Source organism: Lathyrus oleraceus, chromosome 5 (assembly GCF_024323335.1).
Source record: "Lathyrus oleraceus cultivar Zhongwan6 chromosome 5, CAAS_Psat_ZW6_1.0, whole genome shotgun sequence".
Lineage (NCBI taxonomy): Eukaryota > Viridiplantae > Streptophyta > Magnoliopsida > Fabales > Fabaceae > Lathyrus > Lathyrus oleraceus.
In genome coordinates, this window is record NC_066583.1 from 115,571,684 (window position 1) to 115,591,602 (window position 19,919).

Genomic DNA, 19,919 nt, shown 5'->3' on the forward strand with positions numbered 1-19,919 from the left:
ATAGTACCATGTGAGTCTCTTTTCTAATTTGGAATCAAGATCTTTCCTAAATAGGAAACTTAAACTATAAACCACTAGAATTAAAAGCTCAACTACTTTGTGATGATAAAAGAAAGGATAAAGCTTCACCTATCCATATGGTTTTCCTTTTTTTAATTGCTCAGGTGATTTTGTTTTAATCTGTACCATATGTAAATTTCAATTATTATTTTTCTTTAATTGCATTAAATAAACAACCGTATACACAACTTGAGTAAGATGAGTATAAACTATTCTACAATTTTTTTTTAATATATTTAGGTAAATAATTTATTGTCATACATGATGAGATGATATATACAAAATTTTCATGTAAAAAGTCACCGCCTCAAAAGTGTGACTTTACTATTGTCCATTCCCAACATCACTATTTTATTCATTTTTTCACTATTCTCTCTTCATTCTCACCAATCTATCTATCACAAGCCTTCACTCACTCCAACTTCACAGTCTGATATCAATTCCCTCTCTCTCTTTCCTCTGCTCATCTTCTGTTTTTTCTCTGTTTTTTCAGTTACCCTTTAAATACTTGTCCATCTTTTTCTCCTTTCCCTCCATCTTCACCTTTTGTTTCTATCTTTATTCTCTTCACATCACAAAAATGGACTGTAATAACCATTTGAAATCTTCCTCCTCATCATCAGAGGAACAGATTGACATGATGTTGATGATGATGATGCAACTCCCTGAATTCTCTTCATCCAACAACAACAATGAATTTCCACCGTCAGATCAAGACTTCTATAACACACGTCCTCTTTCAGATTTAATCGATAACCCTCCAAATCCATTCCCTTGGTCATCATCTTCATCTTCATCACTACCCTTACAATCAACAAACAATATCTCTTTCACTAATAACAACTCCACTACTCCGTTAATCCTTCAGCAGCAGCAACAAACCCCACCGTTAATGTTTTCGAACGCGAACAACACCGACGCTGTTACGAATCCGAACCGTTACGGTGCGGCTGAGAAGAGAACCTCGATGGCCGCGATGAGGGAGATGATATTCCGAATAGCAGCGATGCAACCGATTTACATAGACCCGGAATCAGTAAAACCGCCAAAGAGAAGGAACGTGAAGATCTCAAAGGATCCTCAGAGCGTAGCAGCAAGACACAGAAGAGAAAGAATAAGCGAGAAAATAAGAATACTCCAGAGAATGGTGCCCGGTGGAACGAAGATGGATACTGCATCAATGTTGGATGAAGCTATTCATTATGTTAAATTTCTCAAGACACAGTTGAAGACATTGCAGGAACATGCCAACAATAACAGGACTGTTGCTGGTTCTGGGATAGGGTTCCCTGTTTCATTGCCTAAACCTTATCAAGCTCGTAGTGTTGATCATTATGGTGATTAATTTTGTTGCTTAAGTTTTAATTAGTATTTATAAGTTTAACTACCTACATGTGAGTCATCAGTTAATTATTAAATATAGTACTCTATTTTAAGGTTTAGTTCTTTAACCTATTTAGAATATTTAGCATAATTTGGTTGTAGTAATGTACTTGTTTTTATTTTATATTAGTAAACAAAATGGTGATAAAATTTACACCTATAATTATGATAATCAAGTTTGAATTCTGATTAGTGCCGTCTCAATTTTTCTGTATAGATTAATCAAAGTCCTATATAGATTAGTCAAAATTTAATTATGAAAAGAAATATAAGTCCTATTTAACTATTATTTAATTATTATAAATATTTTTCTGTATTAGTTCTCATGCAGTTGACTATCAACTTAATAATATCGGGTTTTGTTAGTTAAATTAAAATTTATAATTTATGTGGCTGATTATAATTAATTATTGGTATTTTTCTAATTTCCTGTTAAAATTATTTGGCCAAGTTGTCTATTTGTTATTTTGATTATTCGATTTTAATATAATTATTTGAATATTATATTAAAAGCGATATTGGAATGAGTGTGCGCGTGGAAGAAAGGAAAACAATAATATTCTAAAGACAGCAGAATAGGGGATAACTCTATTGATTGAATAAATAATGGAGAAAATGATTTATAGTATTTTTTTATTAATATATTTAATCATTGAATCTTGTTTGAAATTTTTTATTTCACGTGTTATATTTTAATTAGATAAAGGAGTACTAGTAGTAAACTAAACATTCTAGCATTAAAATACTTGTTCTAAATATATTAAAAACTAGTAGTATTAATAAAAGATTGTAATATATGAAATGTTATGTTTCTTAAGTATAAACATTTTTGGAGTATGGAAGCAGGGAGCAATGTGCCAAACATGGTTAAACGGAAGTTTTAGGCTCCCGGTTTTGGGTACAGATGTACGGTCATATTGAAAACAGCCCGGTGCATGGTTTTCTGAAGTGACAAAAAGTAATGGAAGATTTTTTTTAATAAGTGCATCGATATTGTTTTATTTTATGATGATTATCTATATTTATCTACCGTCCAATTATTTAGTGTTTTTTTAGAGGCATATATAATATTATATTATCTATAATGAAAAAAAGTACTAAGATCAAACTAGATGAGAAAAAAATGAGATTGATAATAGCATAAGAGGGACTAAAAATCAAGAAAAAAGAATCGAAAGAAAGAAAATACAACTAAAGAACAAACACTACCCAAAACAAAGTCAATAGCTAAACTACAAAAGAGAAAATAACTAATATCAGAAACAGAAACAACAATAAAAAAAACATAGGTTAGATCTCTTCGTTAAGAGACAAAAAAAACAACAATCAATCACCACCAAAACAACAAGAATACACTAAAAGGAGACCGAAGATACTCAGGGCGCTATCTGCTTAGATGCATAATAGGGTTCTCGAGTCATTCTAAAAAAAGCACAAGAGTTCCCCACAAACCTACCAATATACCATTTTCAAGTCAAATGAGTACCCATGTCTTCCATATCCTCTGAAATCACTAATTTATCAGAGAACACAATATCACTCACATAATAATGTCATGACATTTATTCGACATTGTACTCCTTCAACATTTATTTCATCCAGAGTATTTGAGTGCAACTAATTCCTACAACAATGCATTAAGCTTCTACAGTAGATAACAAGACACGATTATGCTTCTTGTTGAATGATGAGATTAAATTGTTGCCAAGAAAGAAACATCTATCGGATGTGCTCTTTCTATCATCAGGACTCCCAGCCCAATCTGCATCACAATACCCTACCAATATTGAATTGGTATCATGAGAATATAGAATTTCATAGTCACAGGTTCCACTTATGTACTTCATGATTCTTTTCACTTGATTCAGATGAGTGGCTTTGGGTTTAGCTTGGTATCTTGCATATACTCCTATAGCAAAAGTGATGTCATGTCAGCTTGATGTATGATATAAAAGACTTCATATCATACTTCTATAGAGACTTTGATCTACGTAAACTCAATTTTCATCTTTTGATAACTTCGCATGAGTTGCAGCTGGAATTCTCTTCTGGTTAACCTTGTCAAGACTAAATTTCTTCACTATACTCTTTGCATACTTACTTTGGGATATAAAAATGTTATCTTCCATTTGCTATACTTGAAGACCTATAAAGTAAGTGGTTTCTCTTACAAGACTCATCTCAAACTCAGACTCCATTTGTTTAACAAAATGTTCCACCATCTTGTCTGACATCCCACCAAAGACTATGTCATCAACATAAATATGGGTTATCATGAGTTTTTCTCCATCATTCTTCACAAATAGAGTTTTATCTTTTCGTCTTCTATTGTACGCATTATTGATTAGCAATTTCAATTAACCTCTCATACCAAGCTCTTGGAGCATGCTTTAATCCATATAGTGATTTCTTCAGCTTGTACACTTGTTTTAGAAAGCTAGGAACAATGAATCCCTTTGGTTGTTCAACATAAACTTCTTCATTAAGATATCTATTCAAAAAGGCATTTTTAACATCCATTTGATATAATATAAATTTCATCATATAGGAAATTCCAAGTAATAATCTAATGGACTCAAGTCTAGAAAATGGAGCAAATGACTCATCAAAATATACTGCTTCTAATTGAGTGTGCCCTTGAGCAACTAAATGTGCCTTGTTCCTTATCACATTACCACTTTCATCAGATTTTTTTCTTGAAAATCCATTTGTTACCAATGACATTCATATCTTCGGGTCTAGGAACTAATTCCCAAACTTTTTTCTTTTTGAACTGACACAGTTCTTCTTGCATAACATTGATCCAGAATTCACCAATCAAAGCTTCCTTGATGTTCTTAGGTTAAATCTTTAAAATAAAACATGTGTTAGCAGTCATCTCTCTGGATCTGGTAATAACTTATTCATTCAAATTTCCTATGAAATTTTAATGGGATGATCCTTTTGATTTTTGTTTAATGGTCCCTTGTTGATTTGTGGATATTTATAAATTGTGCTTTCAAGCTCAATTTTAAACACCTTGGGTAGGACATCTGTTGGGGCACCAGTCTGTTGAGGAGAAACATCATCTTCATTTTCGTCTTCTTTCTTATCTTTATAAGTATCATCAATGACAATATTTATTAATTTCATCATAGTCTTGGTACATTTGTGTTGAATGAGTTTTTAAGTGTCGGGTTTTTGGTTTTAGTCACGGTATCTTGCATAAAAGTGTAAGAAAATGCGGTAAAAGATTTGGTTTTAATATTTGAGAAATATTGCCAAAGTTAGGGTTCGACGATCACTTTGCATGTATATGTTCGATCAACAAAACTTATAAACTCCTTTAGATGATAAACTATTTCACAAAGTCCCCCCAATGTGTTTATCTCTAACACACATTGTGAGTTTTCCCATTTTGATCCATTGTTTATCTCTAACACAATCTATCAAAATGACAACTTTTTGGTTCAACCTTATGGTGAACAAAATCATTCATTACTATCTCTAGCTAACAAACAAGATTGGATGAAAACCTAGGTAAAGAGTTGGTAAACATCTCTCGATCATAAACCAACACAAAGAGTTTTCAATAAAACAAAGTTTTCACCATATATTCATCATTAAAGAGTTTACAAATGAAGATCATCTCATATACACACAAAGCTTATGACCATCTACATCTAACCTTGACAAGATGAAGAACTTAGCTACTCATTTTCATGGTAGCTTGGTCAACAAGTTTCAGAAGAAGGTTGATCAACATCCGAGTCGAATAATCGAGATTGGATGGGAATCCACCTTCTTTTTGTGAAAGATTGTTAAGAGATGAAGAGAAATGATTTCTAGGTCACAAAGTATCTCTAGAGCAATGCTGGAAAAATATCTCAAAAGTACAAAAGTATGGAGGTGTAAGGTATGGCTCCAAAAAGTAGCCCCTGCTACTTATAGTGCTGCTACTGAGCTGTCATGCTCGCTAGGCGAGCAGAATGGCTCGCCTAGCGAGCCCCAAAATGAGGCACCTGAGGCACCTGCACCCAAAGAAATATCCTTTTCCAGATTGGCATGTTTGCTAGGCAAACAAAACCTTCGCTAGGCGAAGCCCACGCTTCACCCTTCGCTCCAGCGAGCTTAGGAGGTTTTGCTACTGGAATTGCTCGCTGGGAGCTCGCTAATGGCTCGCCTAGCGAGTGAGTGCTGGCTGCGCTTTTGACCAAGTCTGGATGTGTTCGCTACACCCTTCGTTGGCTGCTCGCCTAGCGAGTTTGTTGATGTTTGCTACTGTAAAATACTGGAGCTCTTCGCTGGATTCTCACTGGGTGCTCGCCTAGCGAGCTCTTCGCCACAGCCCTCGCCTAGCGAGCAAGCTGATGAATGCATCCTTTTTTTGGTCCCTTTGCCAACTTTCTTATGGCTTCATTTTCTATTATTTCATGCCTAATTCCTGCACAATAACACACAAATCAAAGGTACCAAGATCGTTTATCATTGTATTGCAATTCATCTAAAACAAAGGTGGTTTCGAACACTTTAGCAAGGAAATGGAGTGAAAGATGCCCATATTTGATAGCTCAAATAAGCATTTTTGGGTATCTAACAACTCTCCCCAACTAGATTCTTGCTTGTCCTCAAGCAAAGTATGCCTCTTGAAGGAAAAGAGGATTTGCATTAAGAAAAATGTTTCTCCGAAATCGGATAAAACGGCTCAAACACAAGCGAATCAGCAGATACAAATTTCCAACGGTTAGAATAAAATAATACACAAGAACTAAAACTTAGTAGCAATGCGAAATATGTATCTATCCACAACAATATTATCTTGAATGAATCACCCTATCTCTCCTCTTCGAATAAGGATTGAAGAAATTACGCGTTTGCAACCGCGGGAATAATCTCACTCTCCAACAAACAATGAAGAAATCAATTCAATTCATACAATGTCTAACAATTATAAATGGTAATGTGGAAGCACGAAGATCACTAAGGACTTTTCGGTTGAAGCTTGGTTAGGTTAACAAACAAGGGTCATTTCTAAGGCCATTGAAAACGAAATTGCCGATGCAAAAGAGACATTCACTGTACATTATTCACACATCTCAACTTCGTTCCATTTATTTCTCATTTGAAACCTTCACAACTCTTATTTCACAACTCAATTTTTGTTTTTCACTATTTTTCTTCCAAGCAAGCATTCATTTTCATTTTCTCTATTTTTTTCTTTCTTTCACATCATATTTACAAAAGAGATGTTTCTCTTTTCTATATTTTATATATTTTTTTTTATGCTTGCTCGGTTTTTCAAGAGTTGTGGCACTTACCGATTCTCATTTTCGTTCTCCCCAACTTATTTCTTACTCACCCTAAGTGAATGCTCTTGACTTTTTACGGCAAAAGAACAATTATCAAAATTTTCCGGGTTTCAAGAAAAAAAGATTTTTGAAATCTCGCTTTATTTCAAGCTGAGATTCAACTGTTTAAGCTCAAAGGGGTTAACGAATACTCTCTCTGCTCACAGGTAAGTTGTATTTGGAACTGGTTGTGCTCGATAGAAAACAAGTGCCTTGATCATTTCTAATTGCTTCCACATATTCACAATAATAAAAGACAAAGCATGAATCAAATGAATCAACAAAGCTTATTAGAATCCAGCATTTAAGTGTACAAATGGAGGTTTCCTCACAATTTGTGGTTTTAAGTCCTAGATGAAACATTCATTCAATTATGTTGCAAAAAGACAATATTCAATTACAAAAAAGAGTATAGTTCTTAATGTTGGTGTAAGCCCTAGAGGCCAATATTTTTTGGTACTTGTATCAAATTATTTATTAATAATAAAAGGCATTTTCTTTATTATGGTTGATTAATAAAGTCCCTGGAATAGATAGTCCGTTTAATGTATTAAGTGTGACTTAATCATGAGAACACATTAAACATAAGGACACTATTCTTAAAGTATCCGTAGTCGAGCTTTAGTGTGAAGTGGGATAACATTAAAGCATTAAGACTATTATGTTTGTAGACTGATGATCACATCTCATGGATCATGGATAAAGAGTTATCAAGTCTTAAACATAGGTATGAATGTTAGGAGTAATATTTATACCGGATTGACCCGCTATGAGAATACTATATAGAAAGTTATGCAAAGTGTCATAAGTTATTCTCATGGTGATAATGGTGTATACCACTCTTCGACCTGAAACCACTATGGACCCTAGATGTGGAGTCGAGTGCTTTATTGCTGATCCAACGTTGTCCGTAACTGGATAACCATAAAGACAGTTGATGGGTACTCCACGAAGCATGCTGAGGGACATGAGTGACCTAGATGGAATTTGCCCATCCTGCATAACAGGATAAATGTCTATGGGCCCAATATTAAACTGGACAAGGATGACACGGTCTATGCCTTGTGTTCAATATAGACATAAGGGCAAAAGGGTAATTATACACATAAGTATTATCAAAGAAGGTTTTGTCAGATCACATGACATTTTCGTGTCTTGGGTAGCAGTGATGTGTTGCTAGATACCGCTCACTATTTATTATGTTAAATGCGTGATTTAATATAATTGCCAACGTCACGAAAACCTACAGGGTCACACACAAAGGACGGATTGATGAGAGATAGAGTAACTAAGGAATACCGTAAGGTACGGTGCCCTTAAGTGAATTATAGAACATCGTAAGGTACATTGTACTTGAGTAGAATACGAAATATGGTAAGGTACCATGGGCTTAAGTGATTTTGGGCATATTATAAGATATGGGCCAAAATACACTTAAGTGGGCCTTTTAGCTTGAAGCCCACACAAGTGGTTCTATAAATAGAACCCTTGTGCAGAAGCATTCATTTTGCGGTTGCATTATTTTCGTTTTCTCTCACTCTCTCTCTCTCACTCAAAGCCTTCATTCGTACCAGCTAGCACTGTGATTGAAGGAACCCGTTCGTGTGGACTGAGTAGAGACGTTGTCATCGTTCAATGTTCGTGATCGCTTCGTGGATCTGCATCAAAGTTTTGATCGTCACAAGAGATCTGCACCAAAGGTTTCAATCGTCATAAGAGGTAAATATTCTATCACTGATCATGACCATTCGTAAGGATCTCTAAAGGAGAAAAATTTAATTTCCGCTGCGTTTTGGACCGCAATTCTCCTTCAGTGGTATCAGAGCCACTTACGAAACCATGAATCGGATAGCTGTTTAGTTTCTGTATTAATATGATTAAAAGACAGAATGAATCAATTAATTAAACGGGTAATTAAATTTGGCATCATGAGTGTACGAGTTGGATGATTGATGTTGACTATGCTTTGGTACCGACATTAGTATGGTGAAGCAGCGATACATCGGTCGTCCATAGGTTACGCAATTGAGACCGATCAACTTATATATGATATAAGTAATCCTAATGCAAAGTATGGTATATGTGATATGCTATTTCTGTTTCGTTCATTCAAACACTAAGTGGTTGTTTTCCTTTGAGCGATCAATGGTCATTTGCTTTGGAATCCGACATTAGTATGGTGAAGCAATGACTCGTTGATCAATCATACTGAATCAACAATCGAGGTGTGTTTGACGGTCTGAAATTGGCGCATTAGGGTTAGTGACGGCGCAAGGGTTGTGCCGTCAAAGAGTTGTGAATTTAGGGCTTTTTGGAAGAGGTCTGAAGACTGTTTCAAAGTTCTGTTATTTTGGCCGCGTGAAGCTCGTGACGAGCGTAACAAACTGGGCGTGACGGTCGTAATGGACATGTGACGAGCGTAACAAGTTGGACGTGACGGTCGCCACATGCCTTGTGACGGTCGTCACACTCACAGATCCAAAAGTCTAGGCATTTCTGTTTCTGGCCGCGTGACGGTCGTAACATGCCTGTGACGGTCGTAACAAGCTTGTGACGGTCGTAACATGCTTGTGACGGTCGTCACACTCACAGAGTCAAAATTTTGGGGTTTCTGTTTTGTGACTACGCAAGGGTTGTGTTGATGCAAAACAATGTCCATTTCAAATGAATTGTTCATTAAAATTTTGGACAACTCTGCGTAGTGTGATCGGTCGCCGAAATTTAATTTGATTTTAATTAATTAAAGGAATTAAAAATTAATAATAATAATGTGTTTGTTATTATTGCCTTGTTGTGATCAGTTATGGCCTTAGTCTTCCTTTACTTTGTTTTGGATTTTAAATACGACCTGCGTGTCGTGCCTCTCCTTTTAATCTCTTAATGTAACTTCTTTTCTCATCTCAATCCCTCGTATGTAAAACGAGTTTCTTCTGTAAAGTTATGAAGAAAGAGAAGAAGACAATGTTATGAAGAAAGAGAAGATTTCAATATCAAAGGAGGACAACCTTGAAGATCAAAGGAGGACAACCTTGAAGATCAAAGGAGGACAACCTTGAAGATCTTGCTTGGAGAAGCTTAGATAGTTAGTAGGTTAGCTTAGGTTCTCTCATTGGCTTGGGAGAACAATTGCGCTAGGGGCCATAACTGTTTCATTTTGTTTGTATGTATGTTGATGCATGTGAATGTATGTTGATGCATGTGAATGTATGTTGATGCATGTGAGAGACGATTTATATGATAAATAAGCCGGTGAGATCATAACAATTACAATTCCCTCAAATTAAATATTAAGTTTATGCTTTCCAAGTTTTAGCACTCATCAAGACTAGTATCGGATAATGTAGGTTTCGCCTACGCGAGGTGCATGATCTATATATTAGTAAGGTGCGATGGGATAATTGTAATATCCAACTGCTAAAACAATGGGTCAAACTTAACTAAACAAATTATGAGAATATTATATGTTTGCTTTCCAAGTTTTAGCACTCATCAAGACTGGTATCGAATAATGTAGGTTTCGCCTACGCGAGGTGCATGTTTTGTATTAGTTAAGGTGCGATGGGATAATTGTAATATCCAACTGCTAAAACGATGAGTCAAACTTAATTATAATTTTCTTGTATATGTTTAGAAGCAAGAGTTGGGAATGATCCATATGATGGATTGGAGTAAGGAGTTATTCACCCAACTGAAATTTTCGAGAGTTGTTTGAGATACAATTGGAAGGAGTCCCTACCTAAATAACCTAGTTTTGTGTAATCCGCCTACGCGGACTTAGAACGAAGTGAAATATGGATCTCGACCCACTAGAAAATCTTCCAACAGGATTTTCCGAATCAAATGATGAGGGTCATTTGTTTTGAGTAAAATAGTGGGAGCATATTTAATTAAAAGGCCTAATTAAATATGTCCATGATACTTATATTTTCATTAATCCTTATGTAGATAACCATGACAGCAAACACCTCTAACAACATCTTCCGATCAATCCTTGATAAGGAAAAATTGTCTGGGACAAATTTTCTGGATTGGCACCGAAACCTGAGGATTGTCCTCAAACATAATAGAAAGTTGTATGTCTTGGAGACACCTGTTCCTGAAGAGGAACCTCCTAGTTCTGCACCTAAGGCAGAAAGAGATGCTTATAAGAAGCATGTCGATGATGCCAATGAAACTGCTTGTCTCATGCTGGATGTCATGAACTCAGAGTTGCAAAAGCAACATGAGAACAAGACAGCGTTCGATATGATCGAACACAAGAAGATGCTCTATCAAGAGCAAGCAAGGCATGAAAGGCTTGAAGTTTCAAAAGCCCTTTTTCAAAGCAAGTTAGCTGAGGGAGCCCCTATAGGTCCCCATATACTCAAGATGATTGGGTATGTGGAAAACCTTGAGAGATTGGGTTTTCCCCTCGAAAAGGAACTTGCGACTGATTTGATCTTGAAATCGTTGCCAGATAGTTTCAGTCAATTCGTCCTAAATTTCAATATGATTGATATGGACAAATCTCTTCCTGAACTGCTCGCCATGTTAAGAACTGCCGAGCAGAATCTGAAGTCAAAAGGAAAGTCCATTCTGATGATCGGAAATGGAAAGAGACATAACAAAAGGCCCACCAAGCAGGGTGATAAAGGGAAAGGCAAGGAAGTTGCCAAACCCAGACCCACTGTTGCTGCTTTGAATCCTAGTGGAGGCATAGCAAAGGCAGGCACCTGCTTCCATTGCGGTAAGACCGGACACTGGAAGAGAAACTGCCCAAAGTACTTGGAAGATGACAAAATCTCCATTCACAGGAGAAGGTGAAAGAGCTGATGATCTTTTGGCCCTCATACATACTGATGTATGTGGACCACTGAACATACCAGCCAGAGGAGGTTTTCAGTACTTCATTTACCGATGATTTCAGTAAATACAGTTATGTGTATCTAATGAAACTCAAATCGGAGTCCTTTGAAAAGTTCAAGGAATTCAAGAATGAAGTACAAAATCAACTAGGTAAGAATATTAAAACTCTTCGATCAGATCGAGGTGGTGAATATTTAAGCCTAGAGTTTGATGACCATCTGAAAGAGTGTGGGATTCTATCCCAACTCACTCCTCCTGGAACACCCTAATGGAATGGTGTGTCTGAGAGAAGAAATCGAACCCTGTTGGACATGGTCCGATCCATGATGAGTCACGCCGATCTTCCAAAGTCCTTTTGGGGACATGCACTATTGACAGCAGCTTACACACTTAACCGTGTTCCATCCAAAAGGGTTGAGAAGACACCATATGAGATATGGAGTGGTAAGAAACCACATATGTCTTACATAAAGATTTAGGGTTGCGAGGTTTATGTGAAACGACAAATTTTAACTAAGCTTGAGCCCAAATCTGAAAATTGCTTATTTGTGGGGTATCCTAAAGAAACAAGAGGGTATTATTTCTACAATCCTTCTGAGGGCAAAGTGTTTGTCGCTCGAACTGGAGTTTTCCTGGAAAGGGATTTTATTTCAAAAGGAACCAGTGGGAGGAAAGTAGAGCTTGAAGAAATTCAAGAATCACAAAGCATTGATACACCTATGGAGGAATTAGAGCAGGAAACACAAGTAGTTGTGTAAGAGCAACCTGCTCAAGTAGAACAAGACCAGCGTATGTCAGGCAGGATACGTCACCTACCTGAGATATATGGATCAAGGTGATGTATTACTCATGGATCAAGATGAGCCTGTGACCTACTCATGGAATCTTCGTTTTGATGAAACAGTAAAACAATATGGATTCATCAAGAACGAAGATGAGCCTTGTGTCTACAAGAAGGTTAGTGGGAGCATGATCGTATTCCTGGTATTATATGTAGATGACATATTACTTATTGGAAACGATATCCCTACCCTGCAACAAGTAAAGTCTTGGGTGGGGAAATGCTTTTCTACGAAGGACCTAAGTGAAGCAACCTATATATTAGGAATCAGAATCTATAGAGATAGATCATAAAATGCTTGGCCTAAGTCAGAGTACATAGACAAGGTGCTGAGACGCTTTAATATGAATGATTCCAATGGTTATATGTTTTGCTTAAATGGTGGCGATGTGAGCTTGAAAAGTTCAAAGCAAGATACAGTTGCTGATTCTACAACCGAGGCCGAGTATATTGCTACCTCAAATGCAGAAAAGAGAGTTGTTTGGATAAAAATTTCATTATTGAACTTGGCATAGTCCCTAGCATTGTGGATCCCATTGGTCTCTATTATGATAACAATGGTGCTATCGCACAAGCTAAGGAGCCTAGATCTCACCGACGATCCAAATACATACTCAGGCGTTATCATCTCATTCGAGAGATAATAGATAGAGGAGATGTGAAAATATGTAAAGTACCTACACTTGACAATATAGCTGGCCCACTGACAAAGCCTCTTGCGCAGCAGAAGCATGATGGCCATACTAGATCAATGGGCATACGGGGTATGCCTGATTGGCTCTAGTGCTAGTGGGAGATTATTGGTGTAAGCCCTCGAGGCCAATACTTTTTGGTACTTGTATCGAATTATTTATTAATAATAAAAGGCATTTTCTTTATTATGGTTGATTAATAAAGTCCCTGGAATAGATAGTCCGTTTAATGTATTAAGTGTGACTTAATCATGAGAACACATTAAACATAAGGACACTATTCTTAAAGTATCCGTAGTCGAGCTTTAGTGTGAAGTGGGATAACATTAAAGCATTAAGACTATTATGTTTGTAGACTGATGATCACATCTCATGGATCATGGATAAAGAGTTATCAAGTCTTAAACATAGGTATGAATGTTAGGAGTAATATTTATACCGGATTGACCCGCTATGAGAATACTATATAGAAAGTTATGCAAAGTGTCATAAGTTATTCTCATGGTGATAATGGTGTATACCACTCTTCGACCTGAAACCACTATGGACCCTAGATGTGGAGTCGAGTGCTTTATTGCTGATCCAACGTTGTCCGTAACTGGATAACCATAAAGACAGTTGATGGGTACTCCACGAAGCATGCTGAGGGACATGAGTGACCTAGATGAAATTTTCCCATCCTGCATAACAGGATAAATGTCTATGGGCCCAATATTCAACTGGACAAGGATGACACGGTCTATGCCTTGTGTTCAATATAGACATAAGGGCAAAAGGGTAATTATACACATAAGTATTATCACAGAAGGTTTTGTCAGATCACATGATATTTTCGTGTCTTGGGTAGCAGTGATGTGTTGCTAGATACCGCTCACTGTTTATTATGTTAAATGCGTGATTTAATATAATTGCCAACGTCACGAAAACCTACAGGGTCACACACAAAGGACGGATTGATGAGAGATAGAGTAACTAAGGAATACCGTAAGGTACGGTGCCCTTAAGTGAATTATAGAACATCGTAAGGTACATTGTACTTGAGTAGAATATGAAATATGGTAAGGTACCATGGGCTTAAGTGATTTTGGGCATATTATAAGATATGGGCCAAAATACACTTAAGTGGGCCTTTTAGCTTGAAGCCCACACAAGTGGTTCTATAAATAGAACCCTTGTGCAGAAGCATTCATTTTGCGGTTGCATTATTTTCGTTTTCTCTCACTCTCTCTCTCTCACTCAAAGCCTTCATTCATACCAGCTAGCACTGAGATTGAAGGAACCCGTTCGTGTGGACTGAGTAGAGACGTTGTCATCGTTCAACGTTCGTGATCGCTTCGTGGATCTGCATCAAAGTTTTGATCGTCACAAGAGATCTGCACCAAAGGTTTCAATCGTCATAAGAGGTAAATATTCTATCACTGATCATGACCATTCGTAAGGATCTCTAAAGGAGAAAATTTTAATTTCCGCTGCGTTTTGGACCGCAATTCTCCTTCACTTAATGCATTCTAAAATTCTAGCCGGAGGTAACCATGTACCTTAGCATTATTCACTTGTTTATTTTTATCATTGCCATCCAAGCTCGGATGCACCTTCATTGGATACTTCTTTGAGGAGCAACCAATCTAGAAGGTTTGACACTCAACCAACCAAAAATTTATTAAAACAAACGAAATTTAAAACATAAATAATAACATTACTTCAAAATTTAAAATTGTTCATGGGGGACGAAACACCCCAAAAGTACATAACCAAAATCAAAATACACAAATCTGAAAACACAATAGAAATACAACATAATATGAAAAATAAAATAAACTTAGCCCTCCAAGGACTCATAACCCTCATCACTACCGGCTTCAGAACCGGTAGCCTCATCATCATCATCATCATCATCTTCAGCAGCACCAGAAGAAGCACCAACACCCGCCCCCTCTCCAAACACAGGCCTGTCCACAGGCCAGCTAGTGTGCTGCAGAAACTGCTCACGTGACATCATAGAATGCTCACCGGAGGGGTCGCGCATCTGCAATTGTAACAGCTGCATATAATCGTGCATATCGAGCATGGCGCGCTGAGTTGCCGCCATCCAATCCCAGTTGTAGTTACAGACAGCCTGCTGGAAAGGATCGGATCCTAGAGTAAAAGTACCAGGACCATCAGAAGCCCCGGTAACCTCAGCAGCTGAACTACTTCTTACATTCTTCGGTTTGCAGTACTTGGCCACGTATCGGTCATCAATGGCCGGCGGGATCCTTACTTAACCCTTGGAGGGTAGCCTCACCCTCGCTCGTTGGCACAAAGCCATGATTAGACAAGGGAAAGCCAGGGGACAATTCACTCGTGCCCCCGACTTTAGCCCGCTTTCAATCACGGGCTTCAACTCCAAAGCAATAATCCTCGCCACATCAATCTGGATATTCGTGAGGATGCTGTGTACCAAGTGTGCCACTGGGATCGGCACGGTAGAAGTATGAGACTTGGGTTTGATGTTTGTAAGAACCAACAAAAGGATCAGTTGAGCCAAGGGAATCATGTCCTCCCTATGGTATCTCATCGGAACCCCAGATGGGTTCAGCTCAACTGATTTCCCTTCCAAAAGCAGGGCAGCAGAAATCGAATCGGTATCCCGGTGAAGCCTTAAATCTTGGTGGTAGGTGTCTCTCTCATTGGCTCCCAGATGGAGCGGTTCACCCAGGACACGGTTAATTGCATCCCGATCGAACGCAACAGGACGGCCGGACACTCTAGACGTCCATGTGAATGGCTCGTCGTCGTTCGGCAGTGCGTTCGCGTAGAACTCACACACTGTTGCGATGTCGTAATGCTCCAGGGGGGATATTAACCGGTCCCACTTTTTGCTGTTAATCAACCCGGCGAATGTACGGTTCGTGCCTTCAGGGTTGATTATAAATCTCTTTTCCGGCAAAATCTTTCGCTTTTCCAAAGCAACATATCTTGGTGCTTGCTTTGGCCCGACAAATTTGTCGGTGTCGAATTGTATTGGTACGGGACGGGAAGTGTTCCTGCCCTTTCTCTTTTTCGAAGCTCCGGACCTGGATTCCATCTACAAAGACATAGAGAGGAAACAACACAAACACAAAACAGATTAGAAAGCAAAACCAGAATTCCAACTACTGTCATGGTCGTTGCTGCTTCGCCTAGCGAGAACCTAGCGAAGCTTCGCTACAGGTTCGCCTAGCGAAGTGGCAGCGAATGCTCGCCACTGTTACGCCTAGCGAGTTGCTAGAGAATCTTACGGGTTTTTGGGTTCTGCCATGTTTACACTGAAATTTTGGCAAAACCCAAGGTCTCATGGTATCTATTTCAGAACAAAATGATTTATCAAGAAAGGCATCGTTCTAAGGTACATGCAAATCTACACCCACATGCAAAACCTAATGCACTCATTCCCCCAAATTCACCCTAAATGACATATACTTCAGAAATTTACAATGTGAAATCATAAAGTAATGAGAAGGAGCAAACCTGGTTTGAGATCTGTAGAAGTTAGAATGGACAATGAAGGTTGCAATGTAACAGGTGGGGTTGTGAGTGAGATGGAAAGTGAGAGTGTGTGTGAGTTCTGCAGTTCAGAGTGATAAAAAGAAAAATGGTACTTGGGCCCCAAAAGAGTGGCCTGCTGAGAATTAAATGAGTGCTGCCACGCAGCACTCGCTGCTGCTTCGCCTAGCGAGCATCTAGCGAGCATGACAACATTTGCTTTTTTTTTAAATAGCATTCCTGGGACATTCAGCAAGGTTTAACAATTGGAATCCCAATACGACACCACAGAAAAACTGTAAATACTTACAATGTTGGGGTGCCTCCCAACAAGCGCTTGTTTAACGTCGGATAAGCTCGACGGTGCGATGCTCACAGAGGAGCATCCAAAGAAATAGCACAGCTCTTGCGATCCATATGACCGCCGAGATAAACCTTCAAACGTTGGCCATTAACGGTCCAACTCTCCTTCTTTTCCATGTCCTCAATGACAATAGCTCCGTACTCCCTAACTTCTTTTACCCGAAATGGCCCGGACCATTTTGATTTCAACTTTCCGGGGAATAACTTCAACCTGGAATTGAACAATAGGACCAACTGTCCGGGCACAAATTCTTTCTTTCGAAGCTTTTTGTCATGATATTTTTTTACCTTCTCTTTGTACAACCAACTTGAGTGATATGCGGCATTGCGCATCTCTTCCAACTCGAGCAGTTGCACCTTCCTTTTCTCACCGACCAAATCCTTTTCAAAATTTAAAAATTTCAGAGCCCATAAGGCTTTGTGCTCCAATTCGACCGACAAATGGCAAGTTTTACCAAACACCAATTGAAAAGGAGTGAGCCCAATTGGAGCTTTAAAGGCGGTACGGTATGCTCATAACGCTTCATCCAATTTTTGTGACCACTCTTATTCGAATTTGACACAGTTTTTTCGAGAATTCTCTTAATCTCACGATTAGAGACCTCGGCTTGGCCATTCGCCTGTGGGTGATACGGAGTTGCCACTCTGTGTGATACACCGTAATGTTTTAAAATGCTTTCCAACGGTGCATTACAAAAGTGTGACCCTCCGTCACTTATCAACACTCGGGGGGTTCCGAAACGGGAAAATATGTTTTTCTTCAAAAAAATTATTACCGTTTTCGCATCCGCCCGAGGTGAGGCAATCGCCTCAACCCACTTAGAAACGTAATCAACTGCGACAAGCATATACTCGTTACCATAAGAGGGTGGGAATGGTCCTACAAAATCGATGCCCCAACAATCAAATACTTCGACCTCTTGGATGTTTTGGAGAGGCATCTCGTCTCTCTTACCAATCCCACCGCTTCTCTGGCAACTATCACAACTTTGCGCATGGGTATGTGCGTCTTTGAAAATAGTGGGCCAATAAAATCCTGACTGAAGGATTTTAGTGGCCGTTCTCACCCCATTATAGTGTCCGCCGTAAGGCGAGTTGTGACAATGCCAAAGGATGCTCTGGGCTTCATCGCCAGTAACGCATCTCCTTAAAAGGTTATCACTACCCAACTTAAACAAGCACGGGTCATCCCATACGTAATACTTGGCATCCGAAAGAAACTTCCTTTTTTGGTTCGAAGTTAGGTCGGGAGGCACAAAACCACTAGCCTTGTGGTTCGCAAAGTCTGCAAACCACGGCCTAACTTGAATTTTGAAAAAAAATTCATCAGGAAACTCTTCCCGGATTTCCTTCTCTGAAGCGGTAACCTCCACATTAACTAAGCGAGATAAATGATCCGCCACCAAATTTTCCGATCCTTTCTTGTCTTTGATTTCAACATCAAATTCTTGCAACAAGAGGATCCAACGGATGAGCCTTTGCTTCGAATCTGGTTTGGTGAGCAAATATTTAATCGCCGAGTAGTCGGTATACACTACGACTTTAGACCCTATAAGGTAAGACCTAAACTTTTCAAGCGCATACACTATCGCAAGTAATTCTTTTTCAGTGGTGGCATAGTTAATTTGAGCCTCATTAAGAACTTTACTTGCGTAATATATCGCATGAAATTTTTTCTCTTTTCTTTGGCCTAATACCGCTCCGATTGCATAGTCGCTCGCATCACACATTAGCTCAAAATTTAAATTCCAATTTGGAGCGACTATAATTGGACCGGTAACCATTTTTTCTTTCAAAGTCTCAAAAGCTTGCAAACGTTCATCGGTTAAGAGAAATACCTGGTCCTTAGCTAGCAAATTTCTCAAAGGCTTAGCTACCTTTGAGAAGTCTTTGATAAAGCGCCGATAGAACCCGGCGTGCCCCAAAAAGCTTCGGATTCCCTTCACATTCACCGGAGGAGGTAACTTTTCAATCACTTCAACCTTAGCACGATCAACTTCAAGCCCTCTTGAAGAGACTTTATGGCTAAGCACTATCCCCTCGGTCACCATGAAGTGGCACTTCTCCCAATTGAGCACAAGATTGGTCTTCACACATCTTTCAAGCACCGTTTTCAAGTTTTCCAAGCATAAACTAAAGGAACCACCAAATACCGAGAAGTCATCCATGAAGACTTCCATTGTTTTCTTAATAAGGTCGGCAAAAATGGCTTGCACACATCTTTGGAAAGTTGTCGGTGCATTGCACAACCCAAAGGGCATTTTTTGGTATGCGAAAATTCCAAACGGACATGTGAAAGCCGTCTTTTCATGATCGGTCGGGTCAACCGCAATTTGGTTATACCCGGAATAGCCATCCAAGAAACAATAGTATTGTTGCCCCGAGAGTCTTTCGAGCATTTGATCCATGAACGGGAGTGGAAAATGATCTTTTCGAGTTGCGGTATTCAACCGCCTATAATCAATACACATTCGCCACCCCGTTGCAACTTTAGTAGGGATCAACTCATCCTTGTCATTTCGGGTCACGGTAATTCCACCTTTCTTCGGAACCACATGCACAGGACTAACCCATGGACTATCCGAAATCGGGTAAATCATTCCCGCATCCAACAACTTGACAACTTCCTTTCTAACAACCTCCTTCATAGTAGGATTTAAGCGGCGTTGTGGTTGAGCTACCAGCTTAAAATCCTCTTCCATTAAGATCTTGTGCATGCAATAGGAAGGACTAATTCCTTGGAGATCGGAAAGAGTCCAACCCATGGCTTCTTGATTTTTTTCCAGCACATTGATCAAACGGGCTTCTTCATCATTTGACAAAAGTTTGCTTATGATGACCGGCTTTGCTTCGGTCTCATCTAGGAATACATACTTCAAAGTAGAAGGTAACATTTTCAATTCA

At 38.7% G+C, this 19,919-nt stretch overlaps 1 protein-coding gene across 1 annotated transcript; it reads left to right on the forward strand.

The window, feature by feature from the left end:
- The first annotated feature begins 379 nt into the window (after window positions 1-379).
- LOC127088125 (transcription factor HEC2) lies at window positions 380-1,502 on the forward strand. Its single transcript, XM_051029039.1, has one exon. It carries the CDS (start codon window positions 641-643, stop codon window positions 1,403-1,405), a length of 765 nt encoding a protein of 254 aa, XP_050884996.1. The 5' UTR covers window positions 380-640; the 3' UTR covers window positions 1,406-1,502.
- Window positions 1,503-19,919: the final 18,417 nt, after the last annotated feature.

Coding starts and splice junctions, on each gene's coding strand:
- LOC127088125 (XM_051029039.1), top strand. CDS start 641: ATGGACTGTAATAACCATTTGAAATCTTCCTCCTCATCATCAGAGGAA.